This window comes from Cephus cinctus, unplaced genomic scaffold (assembly GCF_000341935.2).
Source record: "Cephus cinctus unplaced genomic scaffold, Ccin1 Ccin1_scaffold0617, whole genome shotgun sequence".
Lineage (NCBI taxonomy): Eukaryota > Metazoa > Arthropoda > Insecta > Hymenoptera > Cephidae > Cephus > Cephus cinctus.
In genome coordinates this window covers 17,119-37,662 of record NW_014333261.1, presented here as the reverse complement: position 1 = coordinate 37,662, position 20,544 = coordinate 17,119, and the positions used below count along the sequence as shown (strand labels likewise).

At 39.5% G+C, this 20,544-nt stretch overlaps 3 protein-coding genes across 8 annotated transcripts; 2 read left to right on the top strand and 1 right to left on the bottom strand.

Annotated features, from left to right (window-relative positions):
- Nucleotides 1-130: 130 nt before the first annotated feature.
- LOC107269280 lies at nucleotides 131-1,940 on the top strand. Its single transcript, XM_015742964.2, has 4 exons — nucleotides 131-461; nucleotides 582-1,464; nucleotides 1,543-1,648; nucleotides 1,723-1,940. Exons 1-4 carry the CDS (start codon nucleotides 229-231, stop codon nucleotides 1,851-1,853), a joined length of 1,353 nt encoding a protein of 450 aa, XP_015598450.1. The 5' UTR covers nucleotides 131-228; the 3' UTR covers nucleotides 1,854-1,940.
- Nucleotides 1,840-4,025, bottom strand: LOC107269282 (UDP-GlcNAc:betaGal beta-1,3-N-acetylglucosaminyltransferase-like protein 1). Of its 2 annotated transcripts, none has more exons than XR_003060088.1 (9): nucleotides 3,530-4,025; nucleotides 3,244-3,466; nucleotides 3,118-3,206; nucleotides 2,976-3,041; nucleotides 2,742-2,905; nucleotides 2,528-2,680; nucleotides 2,336-2,465; nucleotides 2,103-2,265; nucleotides 1,840-2,044 (listed from the first exon to the last, which is right to left on the bottom strand). XR_003060088.1 is itself a non-coding variant. In XM_025086437.1 (9 exons), exons 1-9 carry the CDS (start codon nucleotides 3,560-3,562, stop codon nucleotides 1,964-1,966), a joined length of 1,089 nt encoding a protein of 362 aa, XP_024942205.1. In that variant the 5' UTR covers nucleotides 3,563-3,818; the 3' UTR covers nucleotides 1,840-1,963. The 2 variants fall into 2 exon arrangements, 1 of the variants encoding a protein (XP_024942205.1); XM_025086437.1 differs by having other exon boundaries at nucleotides 2,103-2,252; nucleotides 3,530-3,818.
- A 688-nt stretch (nucleotides 4,026-4,713) lies between these two features.
- Nucleotides 4,714-20,051, top strand: LOC107269281 (somatostatin receptor type 2). Of its 5 annotated transcripts, XM_025086433.1 has the most exons (4): nucleotides 4,714-4,841; nucleotides 4,924-5,106; nucleotides 5,423-5,572; nucleotides 14,066-20,051. In XM_025086433.1, the coding sequence occupies exon 4, from the start codon at nucleotides 14,701-14,703 to the stop codon at nucleotides 15,955-15,957; it is 1,257 nt and encodes a 418-aa protein (XP_024942201.1). In that variant the 5' UTR covers nucleotides 4,714-4,841; nucleotides 4,924-5,106; nucleotides 5,423-5,572; nucleotides 14,066-14,700; the 3' UTR covers nucleotides 15,958-20,051. The 5 variants fall into 5 exon arrangements, with proteins under 5 accessions (XP_024942201.1, XP_015598453.1, XP_015598452.1 ...); XM_015742967.2 differs by lacking the exons at nucleotides 4,714-4,841; nucleotides 4,924-5,106; nucleotides 5,423-5,572 and adding exons at nucleotides 5,583-6,369; nucleotides 11,978-12,041; XM_015742966.2 differs by lacking the exons at nucleotides 4,714-4,841; nucleotides 4,924-5,106; nucleotides 5,423-5,572 and adding an exon at nucleotides 5,583-6,369.
- Nucleotides 20,052-20,544: the final 493 nt, after the last annotated feature.

Sequence of the window (20,544 nt, the reverse complement as noted above, 5' to 3'; positions counted from 1 at the left end):
AGAATTATGAGAGCTAAAATCTATTTGAGCTTTTCTAGTTTATGAGATAAATGGTGAGAATGGATTTTTGGGAAATTTGAATCTCATATCGTTCGATTATCGAAATGCGATGCGAGCGCCATTACGAATTTGTACTAGTAATGGCGCGATTTTCTAGAAGTTCATACCGGTTCATTCAAGGTTACATTGTGTACTGTCTTTCTTGATTATAAAACGTAATTTGATAAAATGAATCGTTCCAGCTTCACCATTGTAGTAGATTTGACAAAGTATTTTACCGATGCGAGGGCTTGCAGTCGAGTGTTTGTTGACGAGACGAAAGTATGGTATATCAATCATTTAAAACAGCACATTATTAATCTCTTTGGCATCGAGGAACCGTTTCATTTACTGATAAATAAGATAGAATATCTGCCGCCTACTGAGGATATTCGAATTATTAACGGAAACGATGTTGTCATGTACGTATAATGATCATTTATGGTATTGTTAGTCTATTGTTTTTGAAAAATTTTTTTGTGCACCCGCATGATTTTGTTTTAATAGTATTCATTGTTACAATATATTGTTTCTATTGGTAGTGTTGTACCTGGAAGTGGATTGTGCAGTGGTACTGTGACTGTACCAAATCCAGTATCAATAACTGTACCAGAACGAAAGGCATTGAAGGATGTTAATACATCGAACAAGATGCTTGACAATGGAAACTTTCAAACAAGAAGAGTTAGTGATGTTGATCTCTTCAAGAGTGTGCAAGAGTCTGACACTTCTTCTACGACAAGAAAATTTTCTTTGAGTGCATATAAGAGTTTTAATACTTCTACTCCTGCTGCTCCTGGTAGAGATACTACAATGTTCCATACTGTAATTGATGACACAGAACTTGAGAGTGCAACAGAGTCTAAAGCAACTGATAGCAATGGAGATTTTATTGTCTCGGAGGGTACACCAATGGCTAATAAGCGAAAGAGAATACGACATCGTCGTACTAAACGACAGACGCCAATACCTCTGCAACCTTTTGAACCTAAAGAAAATGGGCTAAAGAAACCAAGAACAAATAATTCTACGATTATTTCTTCAGGGAAGCATATTCGCTTTGATATCCATGAACTGCAACCTGATCATAGTGTGACTACAGTGATTGATTTAATCTCTCCAAACCCTTCCAAAGATTTACCCTCGCAATCATCAAATACCAAAGATCTTTCTACACTCCTAGCACTTGGAAAAAGTTCTACGCCTGTGACATTTTCCTCTAAGAAAGTTGTATCAGAGCCAAAAAAGGAGACTATGTCCAAAGAGCTTGAAAAGAGTAACAATACCCCAGATAAGACTAATGAAGCAAAGCACAATTCAACAAATGGTAAAACTACCATGACTGAAGATTATTCTGAGCTGGATCCTCAGAAATATGCTATTATAACAGACAAACCACAGAAGAATGACATCGTAGCCTTCAAAGTAATTATTCGCATACAGAGTATACAAGGTAAAACAAAAGTTTTTACAGTTATTATTGAAAATATAATTTATTCATAGGTTTTAAAAATGGGTGTCGATTATACTCCACAAGTATCAGAGTTCATTATTGCTGAGATTGTGGAATATGTGCAAGAAACATCTTCGTATACCTTCAAAGTCATACGCAAGTTACTCTTTTATAGAACTTACGTTTAGCTTATAACGATCAGGTTTTGTAATTTAAATATTTATATGTAGGGGGAAAGGAGCACTTGGAATTACCTGATGGGAAATTCACCTTACCTGAAGAAGAAAATAAGATTTTGGAGGATACGGTGACACTTGCCTATGATCAGCTTATTGAACCTCGTCTCATAACCAGCAAGTAATTTATTTAATAACATGCAAAACATTCTCTACCGTCTACTAAATATAACACTCTGTGACTGAAATAATATATTTAACATCTTTGAGTAGCAACAAGAGTATTTCATGTACTTTAGTTGAAAAGTACAAAATCCAGTCCTTCCCGTAAATTCAAAGAGCCTAAATTACTTTCGAATTCACCATTTGACATGTCCTATAAATATAGTTTATTATTCGTTGCAGAATAATTAATTAATTAATTAATTACTCACCAGTTTAATGCATATAACAAATGGTGGTTTTGCCTCAGTATAATGTAGTATCGGTATTGCTCTACCCACTTTTCTCAAAATAGGATCATATGGCTCGTACTTGGAACCAATTTTATTTTTGTCAACATCACACAGAGCAAAGACTTTTTTCTGTAAATAATATCTTACATTCACACTTACATAAGAAGTTACCAAGTGAATATCTGACGCTCTAATTAGTTAAAAAAAATTACTTGAAATTCGGGTTTCAAACTATGAAAAAATCGTCGTCCTTGTTTTCCAGCATTCCAAATCGTAAAAGTTTTCCAATTGGATAAAACCTTATTTTGCAACCTGTTGATTCTCAAATCCCATATCGTTTTCCTATAAAAAAATAATCCATCATATAAATATATTTACACACTACACCACTACAAGCTATTTACTCCTCTATAGAGAATGTTGTCGCTCCCGTGTGATAAACATAAATAACAACAGGCTCTTCGGTCCTCAATATAATTCCATTAGCGTCAAGATGCGCATAAAAGAATATCAAGTCTTCAGGCGTTCCGTGACCTTCCTCAGAAAATCCTCCAATTCTAAAAGAATGTATTTCCTCAAATTCAGCAGTTTGTAATTTTAGTAATAACTAAAACCCACCTATCAAAAACGTTTCTGTGTAAAAACCATGTAGGCATTACAACAGTCGGTCCGTGCGACGTATAAATCTGTTCAGTGAGTTTTTCTTGCTCTAAATGATTCGCCCAGCGCGTAAATCGTAATGTTGAATTTTCCGGTTCCCTTATAAATCGTCCGCCAACGATCTATAACCAAAATAAATAATTGAATAAAATTCAACGCGCGGTAACTGAAAAATATTCATAAAATACTAACAGCATTCTTATGTTCCTTTGCAATAGCATACTGCGCCTCTATTCTTATGGGTAGCATACGATCATCCTAGCAAAAAATATATAAGTAATAGAAAACTTGGAGAAATATCTAATCCTAATTAAAAATTTAAATTTTACAATACCACATCCTGAAAGCAAAGAAATTCCCCAGTAGAATGTTTTACGGCTCTATTCTTGGCGTAGCCCACTAGAAATAAAAGGAATTTCGTTTCTACAAATTGAATTAGGACTTTAATTAATTAACGTACCTCCTTGCGGTTTGCCTGATTCATTTCTATAAATTTTCAATATAACTTCTCGTTCTTTGAATTTATTCCGCCATGTTTCAAGAATATCCGGTGTCTCGTCGTCGCTGGCGTCATCGCATACTGAAATCTCGAGGTTTATCCGAGAAAAACACGTTTGTTGGAGTATTGACTGGAAACAATTATCGATCCATTGCCTTCCATTATATATAGGAATTATTACAGACTGAAACGGATAGATTATTTATTCGATATATGTTATTCAGGTTAGTAGAGTAAAGTCACGTACGACCAGCGGTATATCAAACTTTATTATATTCATAACAAATATATCAATCAGTAGGAACGTATCGCGTGAAAGAGTAGTTTGTGCGTCCCACTGTTATATCTCGTGGGAATTCTTCTCGCACGTATCCGTTTAGCGCAACAATAATATTCAATTTTAATTATTCGCCATTGTTATACAGCTTCACTGTATCCCCATACGGTTGCAACTATATGTCGCTAGATGTCGCCATCGGCCAATTCCCATTATCCGTTAACTGCAACACGCAGCGTTAACCATAGCGAGTAACTTTGAAATTCATCGAAACTCCGGCAGTAAATAGTGCCGAATGTCGTAAAGGTCTCTCCCGTGATATACGAGAGAAAGGAATAATATATAAAAAAAAGAAGATAAACCATCTGCCACCGCATCAATTCAGCCAATTCCATGGGAACATCCTCGTTCTGCCAAGAGTACAGCAATAAAGTATTTCCTCATTCTGCACAAAGCCAGTTATACGATATATTACAGTGTACAAAACCAGTACGTATATATATATACGTATATATATACCAGTACGTATATAGCCGGAAATATCTTTTGTTCTCACACAAATATGACACTAGCCTTAGATCTAGATATCTGTTAGCATAGGTGATGCTTTCTCGTATTAAGTGTCAAGCAGAGTCCAATACAGGTCTCTGGCAAATAAACCACGACCGGATATTGTCCCTTTTTCCGCTCATCGTCACACACCGGATGCCTAGTAAACAACCGAGTTCCAATATCACAGGGGACGTGCTCGACCACCATTACAGACTTGGAAGAGAGTGAGGTAGTGGCTGTGCGTGGGTGGCTGGATGTCGAGGGTTAAAAGAATTGAGAGAAGATGAAGTGGAGTCAAGAGCGAAGTAGAGTTTCTGTCCTGTGTAGCTCCGGCGACTTTACTTCCTCTGTGACTTGACACGACGATACTGAGAAGGAGATAGAAGGGTAGATAGAGAGAGAATGGAGCTTGGCTTTCGGTAAAATCTAATCGACTGCCGTCCGATCGATTCTACACAGGCCAATTAATATGGTGCCGTCGTGTACCTCTGCGTAGCCCTCTTCCATGGGCAATCCCGATGAATTATTCAGCCATGAAGTATGTAGCACGGGAAGGGAAACCCGTCAGCAACTGGCCGCTTCGCTACTCTTGCACTACCACTATGAATTATTCAGAATCGCTATGCTTCGCAACATTGTTAAGGAGGCTTGGCCTGCGGTTTTCTCATGAGACACGTCCAGTCGACACTATAGGCACTACAGTTCCTGATGACAATCCACTCGTCCTGAGGTAATAGCAACCATGACACATGTAAATATATCTTGGAGAGATAATTTTCTTTCTTTTTATTCTTTAACTACTTTGTTTTCAGCATTGGCTTAATTGGTGAGACTATTTGAAACTGTCTGTGGTATCGATTGACCTGCCGCCTCACTACATTAAGTTCGTTGACGGAGACTGATGAATGTCTCTTCAAATTTCAAATGTCTACCCGCATGCTGCGAATCTTCACTTAATCTACCTCGACTGGGATGAGTGGACGAGATACCTATTGGTAGGACAGTAGATACAGGAAGTGAAATTTTTCCTGGCTTTGTCTTAGGCGGAATGAAGGCTATCAAAGAATAAAACTAGTTAATTTGTCAAATGATGGTAGACTGGGGTATATACCCGACCTGGTTATAAAGTAGACTCTTGTTATTAGAAACGGGGCTAGAGAAATGTTCTTCATTGGTATTATCATCGTTCCTTTAATTTTGTACATAGGGGAATTCCTGGACAATTAAAGTATCCTAGGAGAATTATTAAATAGACGGCAGAACGTGCACGTATAATGCGATTATTTAATATATCTATATTTATCTTTGCAGTTTGTGGCTCAGTGGAAAATTCTAAGAGAATCATTGTTCGATTCCTTCACGCTACTCCTCCAGCAAATTTGATGTTCCCCAAACATCCGAGAAGCGTGAAACGTCCAACGTCATACGATCCTGGAGATAATGCATGTTTTCGCCCTGCAGGTAAAGCCTTTCTCTTCCTTTTTCTCGTAGAGAACTCAGATGCTTTATCAAACAGAAAAATAAAAGAAGAGGACGAGAAGAGAAGCGTGAATCCTCTTATCATCCAGATAAGCACAAAGCACTTTGGTGAATGCACTAGTGTTTTCACGGCGGAAGGAATTGCTGATCATGAGATAAGTCACGAGATCGGCCGAGAAGAGCCGACTCCTGGTGGGAATGGCGAGAGAGAAAAGTAAGGACCCATCCAAGTGAATTGAAGTGAATGGAAGTGAACGAGGAGAAGGAAAACAAGGAAGATATTCATGATAAAGACAAAGAAACGAGAAGGGCGGTGCGAGGTGAGAAGATGATACCGATGGGGACAAGCAAAGATGGCGAAAAGCTGACGTTTAATTTAATCGGCGTCTCTTCTTTAATGCGTACCTACGCCTGGCAATAGCAAGGAACCGTATACGTTATAGTTAGGCAGATAGATAGTTAGGTAGAAAGGATAGACGCTCGAAGGGGTCGTGGGGCAAAGGGCAGATTGGATAAGAACGGGGATGAGAATGTATTTGGGATGGGAGGGTTTAAGGGCGCAGGCGTCGCGACGCCCCGTAGGGAAGCAACGCGCTGCCGTCGCGACGCTCACTGACGCCCAGTCCCCAGTCACTCAGTCCCGATTTCATCTCCGATCAGTGTAGGTACCTTTATCATCCCGTGTAACACGAGCCGCGACACTTTTGGAAATGCGTGCCCTGCGCAACCAATTCACACGCGTTAAAACCACTCGGCCAGACTTCCAGCGATTCTAAAAGGTAAATCAGCCGCGAATCGCGCGACACCCTCGACACGAGAAATTCCCATTACGGGCATTATCTCGATTACTATGGAACGTTAAGGATTAAATAAATATGCATCAGGTTGTTGGGATTGATTGGACATCTGTATACATACGTGTGCATATATATATATATATATCCCTTTTTATATTTATCTCTCAAATTATCTCTACGAACACACACTCTTCTGTGAATATATTAGTGATCTACCGTTCAGTAATTTATACGTATGACGTACACGAGAGGCACATCTAATGGTATCTATGAATTTTTAAACTGCACTCGGAATTAAATTAATTAATTATTAATAAAAACACTAGCCGAATCTTATAAGATCCTTTGATAAGACTTAAGATCAGTGTAAAAGCCGAAATCCTTCGTACGGACATAGACGTTACTCCTGTATACACTGTTGTCATACGTGGAACACGGCCTCGTGCGCCCTGTATTACCTGGTGAGAATTTGCCGGCGCCATCACGACCTAAGATCTCTTTAACAATTTATAATATCCCGTCACGTGAATCGCTCGTTCGCCAGACACGTGATTTTCTCGCGGTAGTCACGTCAGTCTCGCGATACTCTTCCTCGAAATGGTATTTTCTTTTTACGAGGGTTCGATCGCCAACCAAAAGGATCCGCCCTGCTCGTTTTGCCGGCTGCCGCACCCTCGCAGCTTGACATGCGCCATGACCTGCATATATCCCTAGCTAACGTTCCACCCTCTGTTCAAGCCAACCAACCCCACTGACTGTCCATCCGCTAACACACCAAACACGTTACACGTAGCACCTTAACTGTCGACTGTCTCAATCTTGTCTACGTACATCCTGTAGAGGTACGAGGTGGAGGCAAAGGTAGACTAGGTAGACACCGGTACCAAAAACAGATATATCTAGCAAACATACAGAGACACATAAAAAGTAGACACCGGTACCAAAAGCAGATGTATCTAGCAACCGTATAAACAAAAGAAGGTACATATATAAAGTCCGATTGTTTTTTTTTTCTTAGCAAACCAAGTAATACGGAAAATACAAAGAGACAACCGTACAGTTGTATGGGCAGTGATAATTTATTTCTTTTATTATCAAAACTCGTTTACTCTCTTGTACAGTTTACATATTCCTTGCTATTGCCATTATCTGTTTCTAATACAAAGCAATTGTCGGCTTCTCCGTGTGTCCATTGTTTATCAAACAAAACAGCATTTTTCAATGCTTCTGGCTTATGGCAATACTGAATTCTGTATTGCAAAGAGAGTTTCAGGCTTTACACGTGGATTTATTCAGTCGGTTTTTATCGCTGGTTCGTGACGCACGCATGTACATATGTATTCAGGTATACCAGGTTGCACTGAATATTTTTTCTTTTTATATTGAGTACTCTTTTTTTTTTATCAAGTATACCTTCTGTCAGAGACACGTTACGTATTTCATATTTATTCCAGGTACCACTTGTTGTCCCAATGCTTCTCAAGATGTGCAATATAATTGCATTATTCTCTGTCATTGACTCTTTGTTAATGCTGCTGTGATAAGGACCTATGAAATTACATCGGATATAAGATTTATCAGAGTTCCCACGATATAAAGTCTCTGATGATGCCAATGGAGATTCCTCGTGTGGGAGGTGAAATCCTTGTTTTTTTCCTCCCAAGGATTTCACGACTGCTGACTTACGCCTAACCTTATCCTCGTGAAGACTTCTATATTGGTATCCCATGATCGTTTAACTAGTCTCTACGTAAACCCGTTCACCATCAAGAAGATTCGGAGGACTTTAACGAGTCCATTTTTTAAAGGAACTTTGCCCCTGTCTTAATCTCGCTTAAAAGCTCTGTATACGTTTTCGTTTGTTCTTACATTAGATACATTATGCTGGTTTGCTTATACATACGCGTCCTTATGTATGTATATATGTATAGTGTACGTGTACCAATCTGAAATGGCACGCTGTACCTATTTGCCTGGTTATTGCGCATTGCTCGGAAATATACGACCCTTTTAATTTATTCCGCTTGAAAGTTTAATGCGTTATCGTAAAGCGAAATTGCGCCTCCGCAGAGAGGAAGACACGATCGTCGAATTCTACGGGAGATTACAGTGAAAGCCCTGATTTGTCTTTGTTTATTGAATTATATAGAGCGTAATTTTTATCTGTAAGATGGGTAGCGCTCTTTGTATCTATTATCTAATTCTTGGCCGTACGTTATGCGTATAAAATAGATAGCATATGGCTGCGTGTAATGTTATTGCAAAATTATAGAGGTCACCACTGTACGTATAGTCCTGTAATACTTTTATGCATCATAAAAGCGTTATGAAACTGAATTTCCGCTGGCACTAGGACATATATATATATATATATGTTATTTATCAGGTCGTTATTTACGATTCTTGTTAAGCTTCTTCAATTAATTCGAATTCCACAACGATTATTGACTATTGGAATTATTCGAGCAATGCTGTAATACTGTTTTGCATATAACGTGTGGCCGAGTGCGAATGTAATGCGGCACGAAAAAATCTCATCAGAGAAGAATACATAAATTATAAATATATACGCGTATATAGAGTTACGCGTATGTACAATAGTATATAAGGATATATATAAGAGCCAGAGGTGTGTGTGTGTGTGTATATATATTTGTGATAGCGCGAGGATCGTATCTGCGTCATGGTATAAAATTTTAATTAATCAGCATATTAAATGGACGTGTATTAACGATCGAAAAAGGAAAAAAAAAAGAAAAAAGAAAGAAAAAAAAGGGGTAGGTTGATCTCGTCCGCCGACGACTATCCCGAGACAATTTGATTATGAAAATTATTTTATAAACGAAAGGTTCGAGTCGATTTATCCCTTCGTCGTTTTCTTTCTTTTTTTTTCCTTTGCTTTATTCCATAAACTCAAGGGACCCGCTTTACCGACGCGAGTAAAAGATCGTCCATTAAGACGAGAGTTTTCTCTCTTAACGAGGGCCAACCCTTAATTCGCCAAGCCTAATTAGTTTCTGTGATACATTGTTGCTGATCCCTCGTAAAAAAAAGAGTGAGTAAGGGATAGAAAAACAGCAGGGAAATAAAAGCATATAAAAGAAAAGGGGAGAGAAACAAAGGATGAGACTAGAAGACCAAGCGACTCGCGGCCATTTTACAGCCTTACTCTCGCAATCAGCCAAAATTTGTACTCCTGCTCGTGACGTTGTCGTGTCCTCGTCATCGCCTCCCCGCCGTTAACTGTGCGCAACCGATCATTGTAAATAAAATGCGGGAAAAAGGAAATCCGAATAACGACGTCGAATTTGGTGTCGTTAACGTTTTTATCCGTTGTCAAGGGGTGTCGACCAATGTACTAGATGTAAAGTAGCAGGATTCGAAGATTTAAGCTTTAGACTGGTGTTTGAGGTTAAGGTTTAAGTAAAAGAAGTCGGTTGGGCATGCGCCATCTCTCTTTCGTTCCCCGTTTTCCTTTCGTTTCAACAGTCGTAAAGCGTTTGATTACCCACGCCTGTTAAAATTAAAGGCGGTGCTCATTTTTTTTTATTCCTTTCTCCCACCAGCCGATCCCCTAACGGTTTTTGCAATTGATTTCTTTCCCTACGTTTATTTTATTTACCCGAAATCGCCCAGACGCTCGTTATTAACGATCGCGGACGGCTGTCAAATAAATTTGGATTTCACGTGAAATCGGAAATCTGTCTTGTACTACCAATCTACGTTTTTAGGTTAGACCAATCGATTGGTAAATAATATCGCGGCTGCTTCTCCTATTCTAACTTACTGTTTTATCATGCGCACGTAGAATTTTGTTTTCAGAAAACTTCCCGCAGATGTCTCTCTTGAACGTCTTGCATTATTTTCTTCGGTACAGCTACAGATCAAAAATGTAACTTTCCTTACTTGCACGTCAATGTACATGGAAATCGACTAACCAGCAATTGTACTTGGTCGATACTTAGTTAATAGACCTCGTATATCTGAACACAATCATCGCCACGTATCCCACATAATTCCATTCACGTTGGGACTCCGGTACTTTTACTCGATTACCATAATTGTTTCATAGAACAGCGGACGATTACTGTCACGCTATCTAGCGAATATTGCGACAATGCATAAGAGGGTGCAAGCACGGTACAAGAATAATGATGTCAATATGTACCACGTGTATAGATTGTCAATGCGCTATACCTAGTAGACACAGAACAAACTCTGCCTGTCAAGACTAGTGGATAATCTATAGATATATTCATAGATAGATTTTCATCCGTTATACAATTTACTGGCCGCGTTAATTACGTAGCGTAAGGTTAATTACGATTAGCACGATCACACTGAGTAATTGCAAGTACTTCCGCTCGAAGGTTAACCGCGAGCGAGCGTGTTAATTCGAGAACGTCCTTTAGACCCGTTTAACACGAGCCAATATTCTCTGCACACTGCAGCACAGGCTTACTCGGTAGCATCCCTTTTATCTGAAGTTTGACCCAGTGTGGTGCCAATATAGCGAGATTAAAACAGCCAGGGAATCTTCATGAGAAATCGAGTATGACCTAACCTACATAACCTGTCGTCCACGGAGATATACATATTTATTGGATATTGACCAGTGTATTTGCAATCGAATCCTCATTGATCGGACGTCATGGGTAGTGCTTTATGGTCTTCCTATTTACGGTTTTAATAGAATATTGATAGGACTGGACCGGGGGTACCTTGTTCAGGATAGCTAGAGTATTGTGGTTATGTTGGAGTTTTCTGGATTTATTGATTTTATTTTATTTCAGGGGCTTCCTCTGCGGGATCGTTGTGCGTTAATCAAGGATCCCCATTAGATGGTCCTATAGTCTACTTTCAAAATCAGAAACCCTGTGTTCTCGATAAAAGGACACTTTGAAGAGCGAACGAGCTTCAGGCTGTTTTTCATGGAACTCTCTCATCCGCGAAATTTTCACGTCATTAGTCCGTAGTTATAGAGAGAGTATGCGTGTGGCTTAACCTGTGTGCTCAGGGGAAACAACAATATATATATATATATATATATATAGACAGGGGGGGAGGTATCGCACGTGGCTGCGGTGACGATATAGCTGGGATGGTTTTCTACGACTTTCTAAACCCTTCAAGACCCTATAGGTACTATAACGTGCAACTGTTCGCTGGAATGGAATCTACCTACTTATCTACCTGAACGACGTTGCCCCTGGGAACTCTAAGTAATTCATGAGACACGTCCTGGATTCAGACTGAGAAAGATCCTGAGGACGGTTTCCCGATAGGACAAGGATAAATGTATGCTGCAGAGAGATATAGAATATTCTCAGACGCTTCCACAGTACCCACTGAGAAGATAAAGAGAATTGTCTCAGTGTGAGAGAGAGAGAGAGAGAGAGAGAGAGAGAGAGAGAAAGAGAGAGAGAACAATGTCAAAGAAAGTACGTTCATCAGCAAATCGATGCATTGGTTTATCCTCTGATAGTGGATCGACCACGCAAACGACGTATGTTACGATTTTATTTATCCTGACCTACTGTACATCTCCGATACATTATTCCTGAAATTTCTTTTTTCTTTTTTTCCACAGAATCCTCTCCCTCCATCATCCGACTACAGGAAAACTTCTAACGCCACCGACTCATGGAATTTTCGTGCGTCTGTTTACGTTACGGTTAACGCGTTAACGCTAACGTTATCTCGATTTTGTTCCTCTCTCTCTCTCTCTCTCTCTCTCTCTCTCTCTCTCTCTCTCTCTCTCTCTCTCTCTTTTTTGTACTCCGGCGCGTTTCATCAATATTTAACGGTGGCCCTGATGAACATTTAATAGATTTAGATAACATACAGGGCTATAACTATTCGCGTTCCCCTTTGGCTCGACATAGCCTCGTTTACCTGACACTGGGTTCTTATCTGTCACACTCACCATTTTCTCATTTAGATACATGTAATGGACATATTAGATATTATCACTGGGACGTGATAATTTTTTTTATGAATCTTCCGCTCGTTTCACACGTATCCCACTTATTCCAGCAAACACAGTAATATTTACTCATCGGCAATGTTAGAATGTCCCACTCAGGGATGTAACAGTTACATACATGAGACGTTTCATTACTGTTTCGTACTTCAGTAGCAATTTTTAACATTTTCGATACGTTAATGTTACTTTGTGTTTACCGGGATCAATATCGTACTATACACTGAGTTAACAGTCAGTTCCTTTGATGCTTTCCTTTTTATTACCCTATAAGTTCCTTCACTGTATTATGTATACCTATTGTATATTATATTGCGTGTATGTACACATGGGCGTGACGTACGAACAAAGACAGACACTGAGAATAATCCCAATTGCTTTTGGCAATCATCGCTTACCGTTCTTTCTCTCATAATATTAGCGTTCCTCGCTGTTAAACAATCAACGCTGCTTACACTGGCTAATTTATTAGTACTACTTCATCATCTGCCAACGTGTTTAGTTACACGAGCGAAAATAGAGCCCACTTGATTTATCATTTGATTTCGACTTTATTTATTTACCAACGTCTCTCCCGACGTTCCTCGCCATTCTGGAATTTTGTACTTGGAAATTTACGAGCTCACCCAAAATGATGTCCATGACGATGATCTTCGGCCTGAGGTATACCTTTCTTCTTTCCATTTACGGTCTGAGGATCGTTGCCATAAAAAATTTCTTCTTTTTACCACTTCTACTTCTCCTTTTCAATAACTGTCTCTAACCCTCAACTTTTTTCAGACTCTGTCCACCTTACTTCTCGACACAAGGATATGCCTCATGGTAACCAGAAGAGTCTTCTTTAGAATTGAGGAATTCTCACTTGACTTATTTCTTCTCACTCTCCGAGCCATCGTTATCAAGCTTCATCTGGTCACACCCTTCGTCGATTATCTTCCTGGGAAACTTATAAAGTCATCAGTGCTCTTCCACTTTAAAACTGTCGTCATACTTGGAAGTTAGCTCGTATACTCTACTCAATCGCTTCTGGTAGAACTGAGTCCTCCTGTTAGATTTTTCGCAAATCTTATATACATTCTGATATGCTTCAGTGTGGCTTATTCTAATGTTATAACAATGCTCTGGTATACAGAGCTATTTGCTTCGAACGTCTGACAGCTGTCATGGGATTACTATAAGTTATATTAAGCATTGTTGGCTAACCGGTAGCATTGTAGCTGTCAAATCTGATTGGTGTATTTGAAATTGATAATTAATCAGATTTTTCAGTACGTGTGCCAAATTGTTTGAAGGCTGTTTTTTTAATACTTGACTCAGCATTTGTGTATCGATCCTTGACGTATGGTAACGCACGGGCATCCATCACACTTGTCGCTCGAACGGTTTGCACATTAGTGCACTAATTGAAGCTGCCGTTAAACAATCACGTTAAACAATGCCGTTCAGGTTGGCCGATGACGATGAAGGATCGTCAAGTGATGCCACTAATAGATAGATATACGCTTCAGGTATCTACGTCACGTTCATTATTGAAAGCAGTTTTAAGAATGGGTTCGTTGGTTGGATTATTGATTGGAAATTTCGATAGAATGAATTTGATCTTGGATTTTGTATCGTGTCCTAAGCTAAGCTAATACGTATAGGTTTATACGATATGTCATTTATATTAATATACCTCGTGTTTCTGTGTTCCAGGTGTTATTGAAATCCGGACGACTGATTTTCTGGACTGAAGTTATTGTAACTGCTGGCTTCCAATCACCGATGAATATCCAATACGCCTGTTGGATGGGCGGCGGCACGTCCTCATTGTTTTCAACGTCTTCTTCGTCGTCTCAAGTGTATTCGAAGATATTCATTGGCTGGATTACATCGATACTTTAACCAAGCGTGTATATTTGAGGGAGGAAAGTTAACGGCTTAACAAGTACTGAGAAGAGGAAAGGAAGAAGATTAATGGAGATTGAGATCGACGAGGGTAAATGGTTAATGAAAAATCTGAGAAAAGTCCTACCAACGAGGAGAATAACTGTGGGTTATTGCCAATTGAAGAATAAATAGAGAAAGAGCATTGAGTGGATAATGTCTTTATAGCGTATGGGCTATTTGCGGTAAATAAGCTTTGAAAGTTCGAGAGGCGATGGATAAGCAGCTGTAAGAAGCAGGCTACAGAATCAAGAAGAGACAGCCAGAAAGATAATCGGATTTTGAACCAGGGTAGTAATTTTGCAAAAAAAAAAAAAATGCTGATGAACTTCAGACGGATGAGCAGGGAATAAGGATATAATCGAGAGTTCCTCCGAAGCTTCAGAGTCTATCGAAAGTTCACAATGGACCTATCAGTAACGATGAACTCATCCTTGATCGACGGGGCTCAGAACATCAGTCAAAATGACTCGATGATTCCGAGCTGCGGGCAGGACTTGCCGACGGTCTCATTAATCACCCAGGTTCTATACTCCCTGGTGTGCATCGTGGGATTACTAGGTAATACTCTTGTGATCTATGTGGTACTGCGCTTTTCAAAAATGCAAACCGTCACCAATATGTATATCGTGAATCTGGCCATAGCCGACGAGTGCTTCCTCATTGGGATTCCATTTCTGGTGACTACCATTAGCTTGCGTTCCTGGACGTTCGGTAAGATAATGTGCAAAGCCTATATGACTACTACGAGCGTGAATCAATTCACCAGCAGTATATTCCTCTTCATAATGAGTGCCGATCGTTACGTGGCAGTGTGTCATCCTATAAGTTCACCAAAGATGAGGACGCCGTTCATCTCGAGGGTGGTGAGTCTGATCGCGTGGGCCGCCAGCGCGGTCTTCATGACACCGGTGTTTCTCTATGCAAACGCAATGGAGAAGCCTGATGGTTCTGTGAGCTGTAATATATACTGGCCCGACGATCATGGCGGCCAGACAACATTCACTCTCTACACATTCGTCCTGGGCTTCGCGATTCCCCTCGTGCTGATCTTCATCTTCTACTTCCTGGTGATACGCAAACTGAAGACCGTGGGACCAAAGAACAAGTCTAAGGAGAAGAAGCGATCTCATCGCAAGGTGACCAGACTCGTCCTGACCGTGATCGCCGTTTATGTATTCTGCTGGCTGCCATACTGGCTGACCCAGGTGGCACTGATCTACACGCCGCCTAAGGAATGTCAAACTGGGGTCAGCATCACCAGCTTCCTTCTAGCTGGATTCCTTAGCTATTCGAATAGCGCCATGAATCCTATACTGTACGCCTTCCTCAGCGACAACTTCAAGAAGAGCTTCCTCAAGGCGTGCACCTGTGCAGCTGGTAAGGATATCAACGCTACACTTCACATCGAGAACAGTGTCTTCCCCAGGAGGAACAAGGCTGCCGCTGAAAAGAGTCAACCTGGTAAGATGCCCAGTGGACACTCCAGGGCTGATCTCGAGGATGAGGATGGGGAACGTGGATTTCTGATTAGCAAGACTTCGACTACGGCTGTAACTATGACCTCCAGGTCTAACATCACCGTCTCGAGTGACTCTAGGGACCAGAATAAGGATCCTCTGAGAAACGGGACCCAGCTCACGCTTCTTACCCAGGTCTGAATCCTTGCTCCGTACAAGGATAAGGACAGGCACCAAGAATCGTGAGCGTCAGGATTTTTTCTTTCTTTCTTTTTTTTTCAAATTACATTAGCGTGTATATACTTTTGTATTATATTAATGGCGAAAGAAAAAAATACCCAGCTGGCTGGTCAGGAACGTCTTTGACATTACTTTGAAGTAATCTTTATTGGATAGTCGCACCTTATGGGTACTTATTTTCATTGTGCTGTTAAATCCACGTTGCCTCTACGTAGACCATTTTTCTAAATTGAGTCATGAAATTTTGTATCTCCATTTTGAATGCACTAACTTTTAAAATAAGCCATGTAAAATCGTATTGCATTGTGCCTTATGTTCGCAATGGCATAGTACTTGTTGGCAAGTAATATTGTGACGAAATTCGTTATTCTTACAAGTAAAGTAAATTCTTCCATGTTCACAATGGCACAATGAATACCGATCAAGGTCGATTTGTCGATAATACAAGCCAATAGAATGCTTCCTTAATTGTTCACTCTAATAAGAGGACATTTCGAAAGGGACGTACCGTAATGCGACGTAAGGTTTAACTAAGATAAGATAAATTAAGGTATGCTAAGATCAATTGAAAATAATGTCAAAGACGTTCCCATTAATAAGTACTCACAAGTACTTTGCGTAACTCACTCTTTGCTGTATTCGATTGATATTAGGTCGGGCAGCCACGTACGTAACGGGAGGAATTGTTTATGTGTCTCTCTCTTACAGTACTGTTGATGTACTTGTATGTCTGATGTCCGTACTTGTTATTGTCGTCAGTATAACAATGTACTACTAGGAAGTACCTTACCCAATACTAAATACTTGGCCCAAGACGGACCATCGCACTAATCATATCCATCACAGGCTGCGACTAGGCCACACGAAGGAGAAATCCGACAAAGAGGAAATACGAAATCGAGGCGGCAAAATATGAAGACTAAAGATATATATATATATATATGTGTATATATACAGCAAGAACAAAATTGCAACGAACGGTAACAATGTAGTAGATGCAGTTTACCCTAATGAGTCCAAGTGGATTCGCTTAGAACGATTAGTGCTCGATTACTGAGTTAAAGCAATACACAGAAGCCTTTGTATCTTTTTTTATTTATTTGCTCTCACAAGCTTTAAGTAATTGTAAACTTCTTCTTCTCCTTTATCCCTATTGGCTCTGCGCTCTCGTCAGGGTGCTAAGTGCCAGTATTTATTTTTCGCTGAATCCAATACTTTTATAATATTCGAGTAAAAATATTTTTTTAATCTGGTGCCAATCGTTCTATACGACCTCATTGTTATCTTAGGAAAGTCACGATTTTTATCGTGTTACCTCGTATTTCGTTATAGGCGCCTGAAAGTAGGTAGAGGTAAGGAATACGAGAGGTTGTCTATACCTAACCTATGCGCAGGTAAGAGACTCTTGAGAATTTGAGAAATGACAAAGGGAGAAAAAGAGAAAGAGAGAGATTAACAAAGAAAGGAGAAATTCAGGCCATGCCGATTCTCATACCTTGAAAACGTAAAGATGGAGAATGTTCCGAGTGCCGTAGTTTGTATGGTTTTCCGCGTTCTTTACGTGACTGGCCGGAGACGCGCGGAATTTAAATCGTTTGCATTAAAGCGCGCGTTACGTCACACGCAATAGTAGGCTGCCGTTGTACAAGACAATTCCCACGTGAAATCAATTTGCCGTTTTTTCGTCGTGTCGCGATTCGATCGTCTTTACTTGCCTGAAGTAAGTTGAAGATGGAATCGGGGAGAAGAACCGTTTTCTAAGTCGATATCGTGACGATTTCGATAAATTCAATTTCCATCGCGTCACCGTTCGACATTGTATTAGCAGATAATGACAGTTCTCGCGTTTCTTATTGATTGAGAATGCGGCTTGAATATAGGGGAGACCATTTTTCTTTCTCTTCCACCCTACCAAATTTTCGTCACATTATTCAAATTTATACGACAGGGAGATTCGCGTCGATTATATGTCCCGCATACCTGATACATTCACATGTCTACTTCGGGTTGGACCATTTTTTTTTATTTGTTCCTTTTTTACAGCAAACTCGATTCGTAGTGACAATCCGTTTGGCCTGAAGGAATCCTCATGTAACTACGGACGTCGGGGGATATCGCAACTACATTTTTTACGGTAACTAGGAATCAATTGGAATATTGGGATAGGGAAAAAGTAACTAGACCCTTTTTTTTGTCTTCTTTGACACTTTTACTACTGGAATACCACTGTGTTCAAGTATTCATTTTCTTTCTTTCTTCTTTGCCTTCCAATTTTTTTCCCTCTACACACGTCCATCATCAATTTGAAAAATTGATGATTCCATATCCCCGTGGGAATGAATTCGTGGGGGGTATATCTAGTGAACAAAATAAAATAAAAACATTGAAAGCAGGTAAAAGGTAGAAAAAAAGTCAAGATGAAGCACTGTAATGGCGCTTCAAGTGAAATTGTCGCGAGGTCTAGATGGAAGTAAAAATGTTAATTAACCGCTGTGACTTTGTAGCGAGATGTAAGTTAAAAAATTAAAAAAAAAAAAAAAGAACAAGAAGAAGCTCTAGATGTGATTATCGAAAGGATAGGATCTATACTTTTTTTAGATATAGATATACATATTAGAATTAAGTCAATATCGATTGTAATACATATTTATCGACAAGCTCGTAAAAGCGACGGGCCTGTCGCTGCCACGTTAGCTATTCGTTCGAAAGGAAAAAAAAAAAAAAACTACTCATCAACCATTTTGCGTCTGTCGGATCGTTTCTCGTGACTGCTCGTTGCTAGAATCAAAAGCGTCGGTTGACCAGAGTTTGGGGGTTGGTGTGTAGCAAATAATAGGGGATGGAAAAAAAAGTACAGCAGGAAAAACTGGCTGGACAAGCATTTTCTGGAGTCCTCAGCCGTAACGAGAATCGATCCGTTTGTTTTTGTGTGCACGGAAAATCGAGGGAGAAAAAGAGGTTAGAATACATTTTCGGGGGTTGGTGAAACAAATGAAAAAGAAAAAAATAAACCAAATGACACACGTTACAGTAGGACGATAGTATTTTAAAACCTAGAGCAATTCTAGAGTGTGGCAAGTGGAATTGGTTGACGGTTCATCTTTCTTTTTTTTTTTTCTCTAAATGTCCACGATTTTTTCTTAAACCTTAACCACTCACTAGTGCCACTAATAAGATACTTCCCAAATCCTGTGTGTATGTTGGATACATTTGTATAGTTGTCATTGTCGAGGATAAAGTGTGTTTTAAATTTTTCGTAACGCTCCGGAGAAATAAAGTGGAGCCACGAGTATTCGATTTTTTCGCGGGAAGTTTGAATGTACCTGTACGAAACGATCCGTATAATATTCTCCGAGTGTTTTTTATTGAATTTTCGCAATACCCTTGTGGTACTTGTACGGGCGGGATCTTTGAAAAAAAAAGTACTTTTGTAAGAAAGTCACATTGACAGCAGGTGCTACGGATCAGGGTACACCGTAACGAGTGAAATTCAATATTGAAAAGGGAGCAAAGCGGAAGAGCGGGAAAACACGTGGAATTTGAATTTTGACACGATACAAATTGTCGTCGAAAGAATTGACGACACGTTATTGGATTTCGGTGATGCTCACAAACAGATAGGAATTCCACAATGGTGGAAAATCCTGGTAAAACTAAATGAACAAATAACAACACTTCTAGTGGATGTAAGATATATATTATATAATTAAATATATACATAAAATTGCGTATATGTATACACGAGGAGGAGGAAGGAACTATCTCTCTCTTTCTCTCTCTAAATATAATATATTATACATAATACATACAGGTATGATATACATATAAATATATATGTATAAATATATGAACGGTGCCTGCATTCTGAATGCACGGTTTTATTTTTGTTTTACCTCGTCGTACATTAGGATGAAGAAAGTGTATCAGGATTTTCTTTATTGGGGGGAGATATTAACGATATATGGACTATATAAAATTATAATTTTCTATGTATATTTAAATGTTACTACCGGCTAAAAGAAGCACAGAAATAAATCGGTGACTATATACCCTTCCGCAAGTTCGAATATTTAAATCTAGCGTAATAATCTACTCTGGATCTAAATATTATAATTATCTCACTTACTAAAACCTCTCTACGTATCTGCATCCCTACCTGCTTTACAAATTCACTGACTTCGTATTCTGACTCTACCTATCTTTTAAGTACGTTGTCGACTCTCTTACGTTACCGTGCGTGCAACATATCGCGGCCTGAATGAAAATCAGTCTCAATTTCCCGTACCACATTCTTCCAGTTCCCAGTCCTTATGCAGCTCTCCTTCTGTGCCTGTGGCGACATCACGGGCGCATCACCTTGTTGGGCGTGCAACCACGTCGGTAACAAGTTTCATGGAACTTTCGAATAACACGAGGGAAGCGAACTTTTATTCTGACTCAAGTAAAGATTGTCATCATGATTATAATCTTCATCGTAGTCGTTCCAACCGTTGCAAAAGAGTAGAAGACGGTTAATCGGGTGTTCCCTACTTTCCCGTAGAAGTTGCA